Below are 22,420 nucleotides of genomic sequence, written 5' to 3'. Positions count from 1 at the left end.
ACCTCTGCACTATAATACAAAGATTACTGTGCATTGTGGAGAACTGATTGTTGCTAGAGGAAAAATGTTTCTCGTAGAACATTTGAACTAACGCAGTCTTTGGCCAGCATAAATTCGACTTGTCTAGCTGGAACTTCAAGTGGACCTTCAGTATAACTGGGCAATAATGGAAATCTTATTTCAAGCATTCACTTAGGGCTCCCCTCTAGATATGTCTTGAAAAAATGGACATTTCTTAAATAAGAAGACAAAGTAGCTGAGCACTTAATATTTAGTTTTTTGTACCATAAGTTATATTTTCGAATAATAATTAGTTTAAATGTGTATGATGTTCAAAACGTCTGTGCAGCTGAACTTGGCATTTCCAAGCAAATAATTCGACTAACTGTACTGGTGCTACATGTATCACAAATTTATGTTAAGGCAAATCAATGGCGCTGCAAAACGAAGTTTTCAATGGTTTGAATGTGCAGAACATAATGGAATCGAATTACGTCATTCCACATTACAGGTATTTCGTTCCACTTATCAGGAGCAACAGGACAATCTGTTTATAATTACTGTCCTGTTTGTTACGTCACGCTCGGAAATGCGGAATCGTCCGTGACAATGATATGTTCACACACGAGCAAGTTATTCGATTGCTAAAAAATGTATGTATTTCACCTTCGTTTTGAGAGTGAACACTTTTTCGTTCATAAATTAATTAATGTGGACTTGTACTAGTGTTCTGCAATGATCGAACATCAAAGAGGCAACCAAGATAATACAAAATTCGTCTTATTACATATGAAAAACTAATCGCAAGATCTGTGCTAAATTCTTAAGCGGTTATAACATGAAGGGGGAGAGTGCAGAACAGCGAATACAGAGTTCGCCAGGGAGACGGGCGATTTTAAAGTACGCCCGCTACAGCACGGTGTGGCTACAGAAATATTGTAGGGGATAATGGACTAAAATGTGAATGTAAGGAGAAAAATGGTAAATACAATGAGAACGAGTAGGTAACTATAACGTCATTGAGTGGAATAAAAGAAGAAAAAGGAGAAATGAAATGGAAAGAGGCAAGGGGGAATAAAGAGGAAAAAGCGAAGGAATAATGCAGGAAAAGAAAGAATAATAAAAGGAAAAGAGACGAGAGATAATAAAAAGAAAAGAGACGAGGGGATAGTAAAGAGAAATTAGATATCGAGGGTATGAAAAGAGATAAGACGTTGGAGGGAACAAAGAGGAAAGAGACGAGGGAGGAATGAAAGGGGAGGAAAGGAGGGAATAAAAGATGAAAAGACGAGGGGGAACGAAAGGAGAATACGTGAGGAAGAGTAAAAGGGGAAGAGACGAGGGGAATGAAAGGAGAATACGTGAAGAGTAAAAGGGGAAGAGACGAGGGGAATGAAAGGAGAATACGTGAGGAAGAGTAAAAGGGGAAGAGACGAGGGGAATGAAAGGAGAATACGTGAGGAAGAGTAAAAGGGGAAGAGACGAGGGGAATGAAAGGAGAATACGTGAGGAAGAGTAAAAGGGGAAAAGACGAGGAGAATGAAAGGAGAATACGTGAGGAAGAGTAAAAGGGGAAGAGACAAGGGGAATGAAAGGAGAATACGTGAGGAAGAGTAAAATGGGAAGAGACGAGGGGAATGAAAGGAGAATACGTGAGGGAAGTAAAAGGGGAAGAGACGAGGGGAATGAAAGGAGAATAGGTGAGGTGAGAGTTGAAAGGGTAGAGACGAGGAGATATAAAAGGAGCTTAAATGAGAGAGTAAAAGGAGAAGGTACGAGGAGGAATGAAAGGAACCTACGTAAGGGGGAGTAAAAGGAGAAGATATCAGGTGGAGTGAAAGAAGAATAGGTGAGGGGAAGTATAAAGAGGAAGATAGGAGGGGGAATGAAAGAATAGGTGCTGGGGAGAAAATCAGGAATGTGCAAATCGGAAAAATTTGTTTAGGCTTGTTATCTTTACTTGCCAGTCTGGGAAGAACAATTGTTCGTATATGCAAATCTAACTTTCAGGTGAAGCAGACTTGAATAATTTCAAGGGAAAAATTGTTCCGGGGCCGAGTATCCTTCCCGGGACCTTTGGTGAAGTTCCTGAGTAGCTCAGCCGGTAGAGTGTTTGTGCGCTCATCAAAGGTTCCGAGATCGATACCCGGCTGCAAAATAATTTTTCTTTTGAAATTATTCAATTGTTCGTATATATCTGAAGTCTGATTAGTGTAATATGTAACTAGTCAGCGATGTATGCAATGTAAGGAGGAAGAAACTGGCCAACATACTGTATTATCTCCTGTCTTAGTCGCCTCATTAGTGATGCCTTATTGATGTCACTTGTGAGGTTCATACCTGTCTTCAGACAGTTGACTAAGCAACAACAACATTCATGCCACTACATATTTCTGATTAAATTCATGATGTGGCGTGCTGTACTTGTACAAGATCGCGGCCATTCAGCTACTCATTCATTCACAGAATAGGAGTGGTAAGCACAATAAGCCATAGGTTGCAGTGTAAAACTTCAGCTCCTCCTCTGTACAAGAGAAAAAAAAGCTATAAGGGTTCGGGAATTATACGATTTTGAAAAACGGTAGTAATGTATTAATGCTGCGTGTTACCAAGTAGCATAATATTTTCGACATCGGACTTATGGGAAAAAAAAATATATATATTGGTTTACTAATAAACGTAATTACGTATTTCAACATACTGATGTTATTGTAGAACTATAAAGTGGATTTTTAATTATGGTTGTGCTGCAGTGTGTTCCATATACGGATTATATTCTATAATATAACAATTAAGCAAATATAATAATTTAAATAGATTTGCGTAATATATACGTTACTGTAGGCTCGTTAACAGAAAGTCACACAGAGTTTGTGTGCACTCGATGTGGGTCTGTGGCATCTCGTCAGCCCACACAGTTGTGTGTGTATATAAAGGGAAAAATTGAGACGATGTCGGGTGGAGTTCCTGGGTAGCTCAGTTGGTAGAGCGCTGGTACGTTCAACCAGAGGTCTCGGGATCGATACCCGGCCCCAGAACAATTTTTCCTTGAAATTTTTCAATAAAATGTGACACGAAAAATTTCACTGGAGACATGAATATAAATAATAAATAATATTGGACTTACGAAGGATCCTTGTGATGAAATACTATAATCCATATTATGAATCTTGGATGTAAAAGTATTCTGCGGTTATAAAACGAGTGAGAAATGAGATGAATAAACGGAGGTGGAATATTGAAACAATATAATGTTGTTAGCAAAATGTCTAAACAAATTCCCGTGCAAGGTTAAAAAAAATGGCAAAAACCTCAGACATTTGTTTCCATAAATTATAGATTTCTGTAGTTATATGCTTTAAATTGAAATATGTGTTGCAATCTCTTCAGAATCTATACTGATTTTTCGGCCAAAGTCCATAACATTCTAAAGAACATGATAATCTATGAACTATGGTTTGTTCGAAAATTTCTCTAAGTAGGTAAATTGAAAAGAATAATGGGACTGTACTTAGCAGTAGTATTACTTTGTTTACCGGGTTTAAATATCGGAATGACGTAACATTCTAGCCACTGAGATGGTATAAGAAATGAGAAAAACCTTGTGTGAGAGTATTTAAAATTGGTAATGGAAGATGGTTTATCATGGAAAATGAAATTTCAACAGGTCCTAGTACCGTATCTCCTTTATGTTTATTAAGAATAATTTTTAATTCATTAACTTTAATGCTTTGATTCCCTCCATAATCGCAAACAATGTCTTGTATACAACTACAGTGGCGACATCAGCACTCAGTGGTCATGTAACATTAAAAACGTAGTACCTACCTACATACTCACCTATCTTTCAGTCTATATGTCTTGTGTGCCTCCCTATCGAGGAATACCTCATGGAAAAGGTGTTGAAAGGATAATTTTTTCACATGTTAGGTGGTAATTTTAGGCACTCAAGTAATTGATTTTAACAGTTATATAATTATGTATTATTTGCTTCGTTAACAGAGATATAAAATATAACAAATGTGGTTTTGTATAAACCAATAATATGAAAGTATTTACAACAGAAATGTGGTTTAAACTGACGTGTATATCTTATAAAAATATAAATATGGCTCAATTCGTAACGTATCAAAGAGCTTGAAAAATCAACTGTTTTTAATTCTATGTAACTTATTACTTAAAGAAATAAACAAACATGAGACATCACATAGCATAATTATTAAATTAAATTAATCACATACATACAGGGACACTTGTACATAACATCTTATTGGAAAATTTTCATCCTGAGAGACAGTTAAAATTGTGTGCCTTTATATACAATTGTTACTGCATTTATTTACATATGATATTCATATTTTATTTACCAGTAGTATTTAAATCACACTGGGAATGCTACATATTTCTTTACTCGAATATTAAAATTACAAAGTTGAGTTTAATTGACTCTCCTTGTGCTTGATGCAAAACCTGTTAAGAGTACAGTACAGTACCGAATGAAATACCGTAATTTACAAAATTACTTTTTGTTTCCCTGCTTGTGTTGAGATAACTAGTTGGGGAGCATTGCAGAATGAAGTCGTACATCAGACCAAAAAAGCAGCGAGAATAGCGGGCTGCAAGAATGATATTATATGGAAAAATAAATATCTAAATAAGGATACTAAGACAAGAATCTATAAAGCAGCGATATGCCCAATATCGACCTATGCTACTGAGACAAGAGCGGATACTTCTAGAACGAAACGGATTTTAGAGACAAATGAGATGAATATTTTAAGAAAAATCGTTCATAAAACTAGAAGGGACAAGGTTAGAATTGAAGAAATTAGAAGACAGTTAAGTATCCAGGCAATAAGTGACTGGGTGGATAGACAAAGAACTGAATAGAACCAACATGTATTCCACATGGCATTGGATAGAATTATTGTATGCTTAGCAAGGGGCAGTTTACCTGTGGAGGGAAAGAGATCGCCTGGAAGACCAAAAAAGAGATGGAGAGACTCCTAATTTCTGGATGGAATAGGTTATAGGCTTAGTATAACGAGGAGGAGGAGGAGGAGGAGGAGGAGAAGAAGAAGAAGAAGAAGAAGAAGAAGAAGAAGAAGAAAAAGAAGAAGAAGATTTTTTTGTTTTCAGTGCCTCAGGATAATGATTTTATATATCATCTGACTTATAGAATTACAAATAAAACTGTCAGATATTTCTCTTTCCAATCAAGGGCAGATATGACTATTTCATTATTATTCTGTAGCAGTTACCTCTAAAGTATTTGGATACCTGCTTTTCAAAATGGTAACAAATGTTAATTGCTCCAAAATAAAAATAAAAACAGCAGTTAAATAATTCATAAAAATATTTTTCTGTCCAGTAGTTCAGAACAATGGTTTTAGATCATGGGACTTCTAGAATGACAAGTAAAACTGTCTGATCTTTCTCTTTTCAAATCAAGAACAGATATGACTGTTTCATTATTATGCTGTATAGCATATACCGGTACGTCTAAAGGATGAAGAAAGTGTTTGGATACCTACTTTTCACACTGGTAACAGTAAGTGCTCCAAAATAAAAATAAATACAGTACCGGTAATATTAAATAATTTACAAAATACTTTTTATTTTCAGTGGCTCAGGATAATGGTTTCATGTCATCTGACTTCTAGAATTACAAATAAAATTGTCTGATCTTTATCGTTTCCGGGTAAATTGACATATTTTTATTGTTGTGTTTGCTGATGCACTTGGCTAAATACAAGATTACGAAATGTTTACAAGTAACTTATTATTATACAATAATTTTGTAGTTTGCTCCTCATCTGCATTATAGGAACCACCATTGCAGTTAGGCAATAATGATCCTTTTTATGAAACTGTTTCAACATGGTTATCTTTTGATGACAGTATGATTTATTTACTCAAAATAGGATGGGTTGCTTGCTTTCTCTCTTCCACATGGCTTTTGATAACAAGGAATCTGCTTACAATGATGATATTTTTCCTCTGGTATGATATTGAGACTAAATTATGCTTGCAGCCTAAAATTCTCAACTCTTTTAGCAAATATTTTAGAATTAACTGAGACAATTTCAAGATGTTTTACAATTAAAATTATTCACATTGTATTCTTAAATATAATTTACTATTAACTGGTACTTAATAGTTATTCCCTTTATGTCATAAAATATTGCAAGTCAATTTGTAAATACGTTTGTGAGATGCAAGATAGTCACCGATTGTGTGAAATCATAATAGTTAAACAACCAGCAAATTATCAATTGTTGAGAATTAAATAAAATTATTTATCCTGATAATCCAAGTAAAATTTTACCTTTGGTGTTTTATCTTGTGCATATAGTATGAATCATCTCTCAGGAATTTTAGGATATCTGTAAAATATACTGAAAAAATTGTTATAATTAAAACTACCATCTTTAACTTTATTATACTGTTTATTGCTATTATTTGCAGCTCTCTGGTCGTTACTGTTTGATTTGTTGTTGGTTTGCTGAACATTCTCATTTTTGTCAGCTGTGTTGGGATATCGTAACAATGGAATATATCTGGGCATTTCGATATTATGACTTCCTTCTTGATTCTCGTGAGTAACATATGTGTAAGTATATGGTACAAAAATATTTAGATTCGGTGTTGTATCTTTCACATGAGGTGAATTTCCAACAGAATCAATTCTAGGTTGAAAAATGTCTTTCTTTACGTGGCTAGTTCCAGAAACTTCTGTTGTTGATTCTCCTTTGAAATTGTGGAATGTGCTAGGTGTCGGATGATTGTTTTGCTTTGTGTTCACATTGCTTATGGAAGGTCGTGTTGTTGTAAAATGTTTTGGCCTTCGTTGTGTCTGTGCACCAGGATTCCTCCTGCCACGATCATCTTGAATTCCTGTTACAATCTGTGAATTAAGGGTATATAACCTGTTGCTTGAAGCAGACGTAATCTGATCAGAGTCTGAAGCATCTGTTGACTTGTAGTAACCTAGTTTACTTATAGCAGCCATTGGTAATGAAAACGTTAATCTTGCGTAACGTTCAGCTTGAGCCAGTATTGCTGCAAGGCGTTGAGGAAAAAACTGCACTGTTAGTGGTGATGAATTTGATTTCTTTATGATTTTGTTTGTTGGCGAAACAGATAACCTTCTTCCCTCTCCATTTGTTTCATTTGTCGACGGTGATACATCATACGATTTGTCTTCTATCACTGGTGTTTTTGTGGTGGTGGTAGCAGTTTCAGTAACCCAGTGCTGCCAAGTTTGAACACCACCGATTGGCGGTGGATTCAGGTCTACTGAAGGCATCCAGTTAGTTTTTTCGTCGTTCTGGTAACTTCCCGCTGCAATTTCTCGAGTTTTTACCACTGATGGACGTGGAGTTGATGTAGTTGTCTTTGGGTTCAGTACTGGCTCCGTTATCTCAGGTTTTCCTTGATGTGCCTCTGAAGTAGAGTTTATAGTTAATGCATCTTTTCCTGAGTCTTCTACTTCTCTTGGCCAGCTTGCAGGATGAGATGTTGAGGTTGGTGTCAGAACAGGTTCTTTTATTTCATGTCTAATTGGTGATGCTTCTGTTGAACTGCTGGAATTTTCTTCTTGAGTTGAATTGGTATCCGTAGAGATTTCCATGTCTACACTACTTCCTAAGGTCTGATTGTGAAGAATAACATTTGTTATATGAGTGTTGAAAGATCTAGAATTTTCTCTCTTATTATGTGTCCCTTCCAGACTGTTAGAATTGCTGTTGTCAAGAAAATCTATTGGTTGCCAGGGTAAACTCTCTAGTGGCTGAGGTGTAACAGGCTCTGCAGCATCCAAAAGGGTGGCTCTATCCTGTTTAATATCTCCGATTTGAGTGGTTTTGAGTATAGCTTCTTTGTTTATGAATTCATCACCTATCTTAACAATAGGTGTGAGAGTGAACTTTTCTAATTTATCTGTCGCATTTAATGAAAGAAGGCCCAAAGATTGCTTCAGTTGTTCTTTTTTCTCACTTTCGTTGGTTGGTGAAGGCTGAAAGGAATTATACATAAATATTAGTACATAGCCAACTAAAGAAATAACGATTTTAACTATATAGGCCCAATACATTGATTAAATTTACTCCAGACTGATCGATTTTTGTTTGGCACTGTTCTATATGAAAGTACATATCAATCAATTCGAAGTACTGACATCTATAATTTTTTTTGCTTGAATTCACGTGTTCCATGGCATCCTTGTGCAATTCAAAATTACAAGTAGGTAATGAAAAGGTAATATAGAATTGAAAATCAGTTATTTTTTTAATAGTTGCATAGAGACTCGCTTATTCCTATAGTTAGTAATACATTTTACGCATTGTAAAGTAAGTACAAAATACCTGGAGCTCTAGATGTGGAAAGAGACGTTCCTACTGCTATATACCACACAGACTCCTACTTAAAATCGATAACATCAACTAGCCAGTATTTGTGGGGAAAATGTTCACTTAATTTTTCATGAAAATAAATATTAATAGTACCGGTAGCCTACATTTATCAAGAATAGTAGCTTATATGTATAACTATTATCAAAATATAATAACATAATTTAAAGTCTGCTTACATATAAAATTCATACAGACTTACCTAATCACAACTACAAGCACTAACTAGCGCTAAAGACTGTTACCTATAGTAGCATCATTTACATCAGGGCTGAGGACGTTACATGATTCTGAGAAATGAGCGCTGTTAACTTTAAAGAGTAATACTTCCGAGTGCTGTGACGCATGCACAGGCCTATTGTACGTCACTCACTGTTAGTGCAGTGGATGACTCTGCAGTAGGATGGCGAACTTTGAAGGTGCACCCGCCTGAGAAGCTGTATGTCAGACGTAAACCTAAATTATATTTTGAGATTGAACATGGCTAATTAATTTGTTCCAAACATTGAACGGCTTCTGCAAATGAAACGACCTCATAAGAGTCGTTAAGTCTCGGAAAACAACCACATAGTTATTTTGGTTATTGAGTTTCAAATAGTTTTGTTTCAGTAGAAAATATTTATTGATTTCAAATTGACAGAAGTACGCATAAAGAAAAGTGTAAGAGAGTGTTTATCATTAATTTCCTTCTTGTATTTCTGATTGTAATCCTTTATTACATATGTTTATATTATTAATACCTTTATGTAATTGTTAAAGCATTGTGCATATAAATTGTGTAAATAAGCCTAATGATTTATTTGTGTGTGTGTGTGTGTGTGTGTGCGTGCGTGTGTGTATGTGTGTGCATAGAGCGACGATTATTTCCTTAAATTATTAAGAATGTTATAAAGTCTGTACTGTACAATGGTTTGCTGTAATATCCTTATAAACTATTATGTAGGTACTGTCAAATGGGCAAACTTGGAACAGTGTTTAACTTGGAACATTGTCATAGGGTATTTTCGTTTTGTCACAGTGGCAACATAATCTTCACTTGTTACTTTGTTGTACAGCACATTGGTTCTATTACAGTTTGGTGTTACTGTGACAAAACGAAAATACCCTCTGATAATGTTCCAGTTAAACACTGTTCCAAGTTTGCCTATTTGACGGTTCACTGATTTACATTATACCCCATTGATAAGTATTTGATATTGATCTTGTTTTTACACAAAACACTTCTTGGAGCAACTAAACGCAGAGTTGTCACATCTTGTTCAAAGAAAATAATTATTATCAACATCAAGTTTAAAAAAACGCGTCAGAAATGTGATACTGTATATAATTCTATTGATATGATCCAAGATATAATCACAGATGCCTGGCCTGCTATGTAATACTTATCTATTAATCATAATTATTGTTATAGAAGTAAAGAGTATCTCAGAAGTGACGCACAGCAGTTCTGCTTTTCGTCTCAAGATATCATTGACTCCCAAATGCGCTTATGTTTCAAAGAATTTCGGATTGTTTAGCAGTCTTCCACATGAAGGTCATGAAGACTCCCTACATCTTACATCGAGGTTGCGTACAGAAGCGATTTTTAATACCCACATAAATCAATCTTCTTAATGTATCCAGCTGTTTGCTGACAACAAAAAGTCCACTATAGTCCATTGTAGTCTATTCAATTGTTGTTTTTCACGAGAAATGAGGGGTATTTTGATCGGTGTTCATTATAGATGCCTGTTGCTAGTAGCCAGAGTTGGGGTGTAGTCTATATATACTGCAGGGCTGTGTCTTCTGCAACTAGTACTGATGATTTTAATTTACTTCTTTTGTAGTTTATGGATGGACAGTATAGAAGAATGTGTTCCAGATCTTCATCATGATTATTACACCACAGACAAGTAGGATTATCAGAAATGTGAAATCGGTGTAGGTACAATTGAGTGACAGTGTGACCTGTTCTGGCTCTTGTTAAAAATGTTTGAACATGTCTGGGCAAGTTTTTGTACATTTCCAGGTCATTTGGTTTCTTTTGTACGGACTGTAAAATTTTTCCTTTGTCAGAAGAGAGCCAATTGTTGATCCATAGGTTTGTAAAATGAGACTTTACTGAAGCAAAGCATTGGATAGAGATATCACTTGAAGAGGTCTTGGTTGCAAATATGTTGCCTGCTTTGCAATATTATCGACTTTCTCGTTTCCAGGTATACCACAATGACTAGGTATCCAATGAAATGTTATTTCCTTTTGGAATTCTTTTAGTTTACTTAGTTGTTTCTGAATTGGAATAATTCTATGTGCATATAGGTTTGGTACATATTTAATTATATTAAATATAGCCCCCTTGGAGATACATAAATAAAAGTGGTGGATTTAGATCAGGGGCACGTATAGAGTCCAAGTAATTGTTCCGTCTCTACCTAAAGAACAATCACGGAACTTTCGACTGAGAAACCGACAAACACAGATAGTGAAATGAGTAGGAGCTCCATCATGCATGAAGAATATGTTTTGTTGTATCGGTAATAGCCATTTTCTAACAGAATAGGTAAGTTGTTCTTCAAAAACACTTTGTATACTTTGCATGTTCGTTTGTCGAGGTTGTAGAAAAATATTTTTCTAAGAAGGATATAAAGCGTTTCTGAATCTGTGTTCTTATAACATATTTTCAGTCTCTATTTGCGAGGAATGTTTGCCTGAATTGGCGTACTTTTTAGTTGCGCTCTGTTTAAACCTAATACAAGTCCTTATATTGTGTTGTTATCAAAACAACTCACATTAGTTACCTTGCTTTCGTGAGGACGTTTCTTACTTGAACTTTTAAGTTCATTTGTAACTCGTTTTATCATTGCCTGTAACACTGTTCATCCTGTCTCAAACCTGACTTACTGATAACGAGGGTTTCCTATTTTTTGCGTTTTGATATTCACCTTCAAAATATTTATGAATATAACACAATATCTGGGTGAATCGGTATACCTTTCCCTCCTGGCAAGCAAACAGCCACAATGAAAATGAAACAGTTGAAATAAACGTCTGCCATAACTAGAAAAATAACTTCACAGAGCACAAATCAAGCAAGTGTTCTCACAGTTAAAGCAAAAACAAAGTGAAACATGGACTTGCTGCCTGTCTTGCACAATGAAACTATTTATGACCCTCACTATACCTGAAACTTGTCTGGAAGTGGCAAACAATCACACCTCCCACCTCTAATCACTTAAAATATTTAAGCGAAAACATTCTTTTGTTTTGCCAAACAGATTATAGTCATGGTGTAGAAATGTTAGTTGGGAAATGATTTATAGTGGTGATGATATAAAGTACTGGTATTCATTTCTAATATATCCAATTATTTAATCCATAATTGAAATGGGTAATACTTACTGTCGAAGAGGAGATAGTCCAATTATCTTTGTCATCTAGCAGGTTATCTCTTGGTGGATTACATTCACCAGGATAAAGGGGCAGATTCACTGGTATGCCAGATTCTAGAACCAGGCCCTTCTTACACACAGACATACTGAAAAAATAAAATAACATCTTTCAATTTCACTTCCTAGAACTGTAAATGCCTTATTTCACTCTATACCCAAGTGAAATATGTGAGGGAACAGAACGGAAGTGCGACAGGTCACATGGTCCTTCACGCAGTGTATAATAGTCTATACGTATAAAATATGAATGTTTTTCTGATCTGTTTAATTCTGTCACTTTCGTTGGAAAAAACAGAATGTAACACACTTGCGGAAATGATAATTGTAAAATTCGTGTGATTTAAATACTGGCTTCACTCGTGCTCCAACTTTCATACTCATTTACAATAGAGACCTTTCCGCACATTTATTACAATATATGTGTTCTGAAATTGATCAACACTTAACACACAGATCAATTTCAGAACACACACACTATTTGACACAACTCTTCATCACACGAACGCACCCACACAACAGGCAGCGAAGTTGAGATGACGCCGAGACACCTGAGGATGGTGTCAAGTAGCACCGAAACAACTGTAAGCCGCACATGCTTACATAATTAACACGAGTAAGATCGCCATTTAATTAATTAATTATATTTTGTGAGAGGGGGATAGAAGTTATCCCTGGCAGGGATGTTAATATGAATTTATGAGAGGGGGATAATTTTCCAACAGGGAGGGAAATCCCTTCATTCCCCCAGTTAATTCGCACTCTGCGCATATTATACATACACACACAAAGAAAAAGAGGGATATTAAGTGCCTAATAAAGAAGGAATTTACAATACGTCTAAATAGGACTGAGTGTGCAGAATAATCAAATCACAGCTTAGAAAGTAGGCCAACAGTATCTCAATCTCTTTAGCACTGAACTATTGGCTGTTGATTCCAGAGTAAAGCCTCACTTTAGCTACAGTGTTTACGTTTTGATTGCAGGTATTGAAAACAATGTCAGACAGAAAGTTGATTTGATGGCGTCCTACACATCACACAAAGATGAGAGTTGTACAGCTATCGCCAGGAATGTAAGCCCCTTCCATTTATAATATTCTTAGCTTCATATTTTAAGTAAATTTTTCGAGAGTAAATAGCACGCACACACGTACGCACGCACGCACGCACGCACGCACGCACACACACACACAAATATTATTCCGAAGCATATTCCATGTTGTTAGCTCATCATATGTAACAAGCGTGAACCATAGCTGGCAATGCTGGTGGGTGGAGGCCTTCATATGCTATTAAGTATTGCATTCAGTTTAGGCCAACATAGACCCATAGACCATGCCTGAAACAGCGGACTCTGAATAGAGAGGGGCCCCAACATGTTTGTAGCATAAGGTGATTTCTAAAATTGCAGAGAGTTTTCCCATTTAAGGTTATTAGTAATTCTGTGACAGTAATCAGGCCACTTATCTCTAAGGACTCAAATACGTTACAAATTATAATTGTAAGTTCGGAAAATTACTATTCATTTGTATGAGTTACAAAATGAAAGATGAATGCATACTCACCTCTTACCGAAGCTGTCGGTGAGAGTGACTTTATCTATGCTCCAAGAAGAGAGACCACTAGATATCCAGCCACTGTATGCTGTGTACATGATCTGAACACTCTTGGGCTCTTGCAGGACGGGATGTGGTACAGCAATGCGCGCCAAAGAACTTCCCATTTTTAACTCCTCGTCATCTTTCCTGCAAAGTAATAGTAAAAACAAAAACCAATTGAAATCTGGTGGGAAAGATATCACAAAATTCGACAGTAAAACTTCAAGTTCTTGTTCAAATACATTGAATTAACTAAAGTGATTTTTATCTAAGCTGTTTTGCCTATAGAATCAATTAAAATTTGGTAAACCATTGTAAGTTTATAGCAGGTAATAATTAATTCAATAATAAATAATTATTTTAATTTTATTTGCTAATACTGTAACAGTAACTATCATTTTAGTATGTTAGGTATTATGCTCTATTCAAAATTACATAGGAATTCCATGTTGACCACTTGTGCGTTAAATTGTGTAAGATATTGCACCTATTAAAACCTTTGGGGAAGCCGAGACGTAGATTTTTTTATTTTATTGGGTTATTTTACGACGCTGTATCAACATCTAGGTTATTTAGCGTCTGAATGAAATGAAGGTGATAATGCCGGTGAAATGAGTCCGGGGTCCAGCACCGAAAGTTACCCAGCATTTGCTCGTATTGGGTTGAGGAAAAACCCCGGAAAAAACCTCAACCAGGTAATTTGCCCCGACCGGGATTCGAACCCGGGCCACCTGGTTTCGCGGCCAGACGCGCTGACCGTTATTCCACAGGTGTGGACCCGAGACGTAGATGGGAGGATAATATTAAAATGGATTTGAGGGAGGTGGGATATGATGGTAGGGACTGGATTGATCTTGCTCAAGATAGGGACCAATGGTTGGCTTATGTGAGAGCGGCAATGAACCTCTCAGTTCCTTAAAAGCCGTAAGTAAGTAGTATTGCACCTATTAAAAAGATTGAAAGCAATTCCTACTAGGAGAAGAGGAAATATTTTTGTGTTACTTACTGTGTAAGAGGAAATGTTTCATTTATCTCAGAGTTTCCTATAAGTGTCAGCTGAATTTTTCCATAGCTTGTAAGTGGCTCAGGATGAAGAGAACTCTCTACTCTCACGTGATACTGATGAGCTGGAAGTAGATTATATAATAATAATAATAATAATAATAATAATAATAATAATAAATAATAAATTATTACAAATCAAAATGATATAAGGAATCTTCCAGAAAAACACTATCAGCTTCTTATGTTCTATGCATCTTATCATCTTAGTAGGATTTTTAATAACACTAAATACTCTACTATCGTAAAACGGGGTGACTTGATATGCTGGGAGGGGGGGCGACTTGATACTTTTTGTAGGTTGATGTTTTGGAACGAAACATCAACCTACAAAACGCGTATCAAGTCCCCCCCCCCCCAGTGTATCAAGTCAGTCCGTTTTACAACAGTACCTGTTTAAAATACTAAGAAAGAGAAGCTCAACATAAAGATATCTCCTACACTACAATAACTTGAAAATTCATTTAAAGATTCCGTGAAAGAGCTGAACAGACTTATAAGACTCGACAAATATACTGGCCAACATGATTTTTTCCCCAAGGAAACTTAACAGTGACTCTAGTGCATGTTTAATCCTGAATTCAAATACGTAATTACAATTTTTCTAGCATATTTTTTTTTGTGATAGTCACTTTACTTTTTTAAAATGCTAGTGTTCTTTGTGGCTTGTCATGGGCGAATTAACTTCATATTTACTGTTTTATTCTATATACCTAGGTACATTGAGAGGATTGAGATCTTCTACTATGATAGAAAACAAGCTGCCAAGCAGTGTTGCCACCCCATTTGCAATAAATTATTGTGTCGACACTTACAAATTATCGTTTTTTGAATAAAATTATCTTACAGTACTAATTTTTCTCTTTCATCAATCAATCAATAAATTATTATTATTATTATTATTATTATTATTATTATTATTATTATTATTATTATTATTATTATTATTATTATTTATTAATTTATTTAATTAATCTGACAGGATTAAGGCCATAAGGCCTTCTCTTCCATCCCATCCAATTATTTAAAGCAAAAATGTTTCCTCAAAAGGGAATTATTCCTGTGTTCGTCCATAGCCTGAATTTAGATTAAGTTTATATTTAAGACCTCTCCTGGCACCGCATTATCATAATCATCCTATCATATCATCGGGGTAATGTAACTCCACCTTTTAGGTGTCCCACCTTAAGAAGTGAATTGCACCTAAGCCACTGTCAAAAGAGAAGACCAGAAATGTCTAAAGACAACTTGGTGACAATGGAGAAAAAAATATATATTGGTAGTATAACACTGGTCTGAATAGCGATATTTTTAAGAAATTGCATTTCCAAAAACTTAATTTTATTTTCTGTGCAACAATCAAAACATTTTCTCCTCTAGAGTGAATCTGCTATACCCTAGAGAAAATTTATTCTGAATGTAGCTTGTAAACATCGCCTAGATTTCAACATTAAAAATAACCATACCACAAAAAGGTTCTTCTTCTCTTGTGATAAGAAATAGCGTCCCTCTACCATTGGATCGATCAGCATAATAACCCATGTTGCCACATCGTCTTTCCCCATTGCAAGGGAAGCAGTCTCCTTCAAGAAACTTGTCGTAGGATTCGCATGGAAATGAAGGAAAATGACATCGTGGCGAGACAGAATCAGTGAAGAATTTGTAAGCTCGTCGGTGATTACAGAGGCTTCGTCCTTCCACATCAGATGCCGCTGAAATTACAAAAACAGAAAATAAGGTAAATCGATGTAATCTACGTAAAGATCAATTTTTTGGTCCTACAGAATACGTCTGTTGTATTAGTAGTAAAGGTAAATCGAGCCTGGAAGAGGATATCAGATGGAGTGTAATGTGTAATACCTTATTATTTTTTCTCACACTGTCATGGATTTATCACAGTCTACTATATACAGTCGCGAAGCTTGAGGTGATTTTTTGCAAATCTCGTGATAAAGCGCTCCAAGCGGTTAGCAACTAGAAACAATAGACTGTCCACGGTCGACTTTGAACTGAATCGTATTTCCATCGAGTGCTAGCTCGTTGCGTATTTCACATTGATGCTTGTGAAATGTTCGTTATTGGTTGTAATGAAAATGTTAATGGCTAAAATACAATAATTGGAATAATAATATTTTACTAGAGACGTAGAAAAATTAAGTTTGTTTTAATGAAATTTATTGATCACGTTTTATTTTCAATTTTGGTGGGATTATTATTGCTTAGCCCTACTTTTTTTTTTCAAAGGATATGTTTTTAATTATAGCTGTTAATTTTGTTGTTATTTTTATTTGTTACTTTATTAGAGACGTAGAAAAAGTTTGTTACAATTAAAAAAATTTATTAATCACGTTTTATTTCCAATTCTGGTGTGATTATTATTGCTTAACCTCAACTACGTAAGCCTACACTACAAGTACCGGTACACGTACATAAGTTAATCCATTAATTCATATTTCCATTATTATTGTTGTAAAGGGAAATGCAAATTAATATTTATTGGTTTCATAGTTAATTATCGCTATAATCTTGAATGAGTGAAGCGATTATAGTAAATTTCAGTTCGTTTTGCACAAACAAAAATAATATTAACCTATTTCTTGCAGGTATCTTCGAGTTTATGGTGGAATTTAATATACTTCATTAAAATAATAAATTAACTTTATGCATCTAATATTTCAATAATGGAAGGAAGGTGTTAATTTTTCCAAAAGAACACAACGGAAGTGTAACATATTTTGTTGGCTGCTAGGAGAGAGATCTGCGATGATGAGGCGATAGTAGCGATCCTAGTGGTGGGCAACTATCCATGTTTGCATTTTTACTACATATTGACCTTCGCGACTGTATATAGTAGACTGTGGTTTTATATAGCTTCTTAAAGCTTTAAGTTTTTCTAACAGACAGGTTTAAAAGCTGTCGTCATTGAATTTTTAATTATATTTCTTAACTTGACATTTCATTTTATCATTAGAGAAAATACAAAAGAAGGATCATAGCGTTGTTGCACAAAATAAATTTCACTTAGACGAAAGATACATTTTAACAGTGAAGCTGTGAACAATTTTCCTACCTGAATTGCTTATTGATTTGTTTCATAATCACTATATACTAAATTTCGGTGCAGAGATGGTGATGTCCGCAGTGCTGCAAGGCAGATAAATCCGAATGACAACACAATAACAATTAAATACATTACAAAGACAGAGATAAAATTTTATTAAGCATAGAAGGCTCTTCAAGATTGGATAGAATGAAGAAAGAAGGCAGAAGATCAGAACTGGATGTAGAAATATTAAATACCGGTAATAAAGCAATTTAACACCGACAAATTTGAATTGATCATCTATCTAGGATGGAAACTTACAGACGACGACCCAGGAAACACTAATGGGATATGTGGAATGGACAAAATGTGTCTGAACCTTGAATTGGAGAAATAAAACGAGGTTTGCAGCATACAACAGGTTTACATATCATAGACATGAACCCAATTTTTCTTTCACTCTAAGCAAGTAAATAAATATGCCTACAAAATAAATTTTGAAAAATAAAAGTTGTAGACTTTTTAATCTTTGTTTTATTTTTTTTTGTTTTGGTTTTTGTTTTTTTTTGTTTTTTTTTTTTTGTTTTTGTTGTTTTTTTTTTTTTTTTTGTTTTTAAAAATTCAAATTCAACTTTAAATTCGCTTAAATCGTATGATGCAGACTAAAGTTACCCCAAAAGGCCATGAGCTCTTGTTCAGGTATAGTCCAGTAGAGCAAAAGTTAGGATTTATATACATTTTATATATAGATACCAATAATAATTGGATAATAATAACAATATTAGAATAATAGTGACGAAAAATAATACAAATGAAAACAGTAATAACAATTAAATAATAATAATAATAATAATAATAATAATAATAATAATAATAATAATAATAATAATGTTAATAAAATTGATATAAAAACCATTACGCGAGAGAAAGTTACGAAGAAGTTCAGTACCCATACCGGTATGTCGCACAGACGACAGCAATCAACTGTCAGATTGATACTATAATGCATTGACAAAAAAGAAAAAGAAAAAAAAAACCTACATACAATCAGAGGAAGTTAATGCTGAAAAACAAAACCATCTTCGGGTCAACCATTCCTTATTTCTGGGATAAATACAATATTTGCTAGAGATACGGTAACAAAATTTTTCGTTCAATGGCGAGGAAAATATAAATTTTAGAAATATCTACAGACAGAGATAGTGACTAATATAAGCAAATATTCTGTGGCAATACTAAGAAATCATTTATATGCAACATACAGTATTTAATTATTAAGAAATTTATCTAGTTATGTTTTCTGTTTAGGTAGTGTTTTATCTTTTATCTTTCTTTTTAACCCAATCAAAACCCACTGTATGAAATCATTGTTTTTAGTATTCTGGGTCTGAAGGCAAACCTTGTTGTAGTCAGATGTATAAAATAAATAAATTAAATATTAGTAATAATTCTATATTATTAGTAACACATAAAACTTATAAAATTAGTAACAGTAAAAACTAAAAGAATAATAAAATGTTGTTGTTGTTTTCTAATGCCAGGCATTTGACAATAAAGTCATTTGACCTCTTGCACTCCAATATTTTTCAAAGATATTATCATGGCCAGCCACTGAAGCACAGATTTTGAGGTATTCCGAATCCATTTCTTGGTTTGAGTTGCACAATGGGCAAACATAGTGATACAAACAATTTTACTTTATTTTTAAACTTAAGATTGTGTAAACTGTTTAAGCTCTGGATTATTTTTTTGTAATTACTGAATTGTACATTGTTGGTCCATAATTCTTGCTGTGTCTTAATCCAGCTGTTATAAAGCATTTAGGTTCTGCTAAAATAGTTGGGAAATTTCTTCTGGTATTATGTTCATGCAAATCAGTTACAAACTTCATTCGATTTTTGTGAAAATTAATTAACCAGTTCTGAAGATGGCCAATAGCAGGCTGAAACATATTAACAAGGTAATGTAAAATTTAACACAAGAAAGACAAATAAAACGTTTTCCGAAGTGATATAGAGTTAAAAGTTGTGCAATCAAGATGTGTAATTAATTAGTAAAGTGTATTTATGTATTTTATCTATGAATGTGAGTAATTCAGAATAAAAATTACTTAAGGATAAATTAACGCAAATACAAATAGTTACCTACATGAGCATGATTTATTTCAATTGTGGTACATACGATTATTCTTAAACTCTTTGAAAAAGAAGTTTGGAAATAATCGGATGAATATAAATTAGAATTCGTAAACTATATTACAAGAATGGAACACTAAATCTTATGACACAATTTGTTTATATGTCAAGACAACATGTGTGTCACACAAGTCTTGTTAAGTCTCTGTAACACTAGGATTACATTTTATTAGCTTCGCACGGTTTCACACTGTAATAGGAGGTATGCTAGCGCGAGAAAGCCCAGTATCGGTCCTTATTCCTTCAAATATGTCAGAGTTTCCGTGTTTTAAAAATATTGATAGATGAATTCAGTCAATTATCAAGGGATAGGCATGATAAAGTGGGTCAAAATGTATTTTATTGTACTTAAACAATAAAAAATACAAGTATATAAGCTTAATTCATTACATCTGTAGATTACAGGCGATAAGGAGGACTTTCCAAAATACTACTGAATGAGGATAAAAGAGCCTTAAGAAGACCAAATTGATGATGATGATGATGATGATGATGATGATGATGATGATCTTACAACAAAGTTCAATATTCATTAGGAGGATTCTTGTATTGCAGCCAGTGGCAGTTTTAGGCATGTTGATATTATTGCAATTGACTATCTGAATAATTAGGCTTATATTATAGTTGCTACTACAGCATATTATGATGTTGTGTACTATATGAGGTTCTGGCTGATAATAGTACATTATGCAACGAGCCTATAAGGATAGTAATTAAAACGCGAGTATATGTTTGTTTATGAAACGAGCGCAAGCGACTTTTTATGCTCGTCCATATTTCTAACTTGAAATTTTCAGAAGTATTCATTTTATTCGCATCTGACAGAAGATCAAAAGTGACCTTGTGCATAGCTCGTTAATTGTGAGATGTGCGCAGACGCGAAAGTATTGATTTTTTTCCGAGGAACAATAATGTCATGGACTTTGATATAATTTAGAGAATAACATGAACTAATTTTGATATTGTGAATGTGTAAGGTACAATTTAAATTGTGAATTTGTAATACATATGTTAAATTTTGGATTTATAAGGTATAATTTAAATTTGACTCTATCTATTACAATAGCGTATTGCTAGATAACTATGAACTATTCTACATATATCAAATTCGATTAATAATACAAACATAGTATGTAATATTGCAACACTTGTACAAAATTTTTCTTATAATGCATTTAGGCATAAGCTTTGTAACTGGCGAGCGGATTGATTCTATATAGTACATAGATAATTTAATTGTGGATTTGTAATGTGTATTTGTAACGTATTAATTAATTGTGGATTTGTAATGTACTTAAGCATAAGATTTATAATTAGCTAGTTGATCATCTATTGTGTAGAGTAGATAATTTTTATTTATTTTAATTTTTGGATTGTAATATCTATTTTAACCGACTCTGTATATTGCAATAATGTACCGCTATATGAATATCAACTATGAACTATAAAATATGTAACATAAACATAGCATGTAGTATTGCAAATCTTGTATGCAATGGAACATGCTGTTTCAGCACAATAAAGGAAAAAAAACCTGGAAATTGATTTAGGATTGAAAAACGAGATGATAAATTGAATTTATTTGAATATTATTTACAATTAACGCTAATTATTATAGTAACAGAACATAACCTTCTGCGACAGTATTGGATTTCCAGCCTCCGTGACGTTTCCCTCGTTGTCTTTCGATTGCATATCCGAGAATAATCGAAAACCTGAACTTTAATGAATAGGTGTACTTTAATGACATGCATTAAAGGACTGCTACCAGGTGTATAATTACTACATTTTGGCATGGTCGAGCATAAATCTATTATCAGGAAGTACATCTTACTTGACAACAGCCCATTAAAAGAAAGGACTGTATGTGAAAATGATGACACATGGTTAACCTACATTATACTCTCTATGCCTAGGGTCCAGACATATTATTTTAATCCCAACTTCTGGTACTGTGGTTAGCTCTGTATTCTCAATTCTACTATTTCCATAATTTTATAATCAATTATTTTTCACTCTTCTTAGAGAGATTGTAGGTTTAATTTGTAATTCAGTAAATACAAAAATATTCTTTGTTTTTAACTTCTATGATAAAATGTCTAGCTTTCATTAATCAGGTAATCTTGTCGTACTTTAATTTTTATTGTAATTGTAATTGTAAATTTAATATTAATTGTAATTTTATTGTTCATTATTATAGTTGTAATCCCCTGGTAGAGGGGCAGAGAAGACCTGACGGCCTTATCTCTACCAGGTTAAATAAATAAATACTAAATACTAAATACTAAGACGAATTTAATTTGTAACTCCTGGTCAGCATTTATATTTTCGTGTTTACAATTTTCAACATTTTTTAATGTGTTATGTTTACTATGCCTAGCACACTTAATTAAGTTGATTACAGTTTTTATTGCAAGCCAACTTAATTGTATAAATGTTTGTTAGTTGGAAACGACAAGAATTTATAATTTTTATGTAGTAGAATCGCGAGTTCTGCAATATTAAAGTAATAATAGAAACGTACGCTACACTTTGAGTGAACCATAGTGGAAAATGTGTTGTGAACTGGATTTAATTTCGGGATGTCATTTTATATCAAGAGAAAATATAATGCATGTCCTTCATCAATTACTTCTCTCTTCATAGACTCATATTCTTCATTTGTAAATCGAAATAAAAACCAT

At 33.9% G+C, this 22,420-nt stretch overlaps 1 protein-coding gene across 4 annotated transcripts in view; it reads right to left on the bottom strand.

Annotated features, from left to right (window-relative positions):
- Positions 1–3,955: 3,955 nt before the first annotated feature.
- Positions 3,956–22,420, bottom strand: part of LOC138694815 (uncharacterized) — a 274,848-nt gene continuing 256,383 nt past the window's right edge. For all 4 annotated transcript variants that reach the window (XM_069818908.1, XM_069818907.1, XM_069818909.1 and 1 more), the window contains 5 exons: positions 15,965–16,210; positions 14,443–14,563; positions 13,404–13,583; positions 11,790–11,925; positions 3,956–8,017 (listed from right to left, as the gene is read on the bottom strand). In XM_069818908.1, coding sequence (XP_069675009.1) covers positions 6,362–8,017; positions 11,790–11,925; positions 13,404–13,583; positions 14,443–14,563; positions 15,965–16,210 — 2,339 coding nt within the window. In that variant the 3' untranslated portion in view covers positions 3,956–6,361. The remainder of the gene's footprint in view (positions 8,018–11,789; positions 11,926–13,403; positions 13,584–14,442; positions 14,564–15,964; positions 16,211–22,420) is intronic.

Source organism: Periplaneta americana, chromosome 2 (genome assembly GCF_040183065.1).
Source record: "Periplaneta americana isolate PAMFEO1 chromosome 2, P.americana_PAMFEO1_priV1, whole genome shotgun sequence".
In the NCBI taxonomy this organism is placed as follows: Eukaryota; Metazoa; Arthropoda; class Insecta; order Blattodea; family Blattidae; genus Periplaneta; species Periplaneta americana.
Note: the sequence above shows the minus strand (reverse complement) of the source record. Positions and strands in the feature narration are given on the sequence as shown.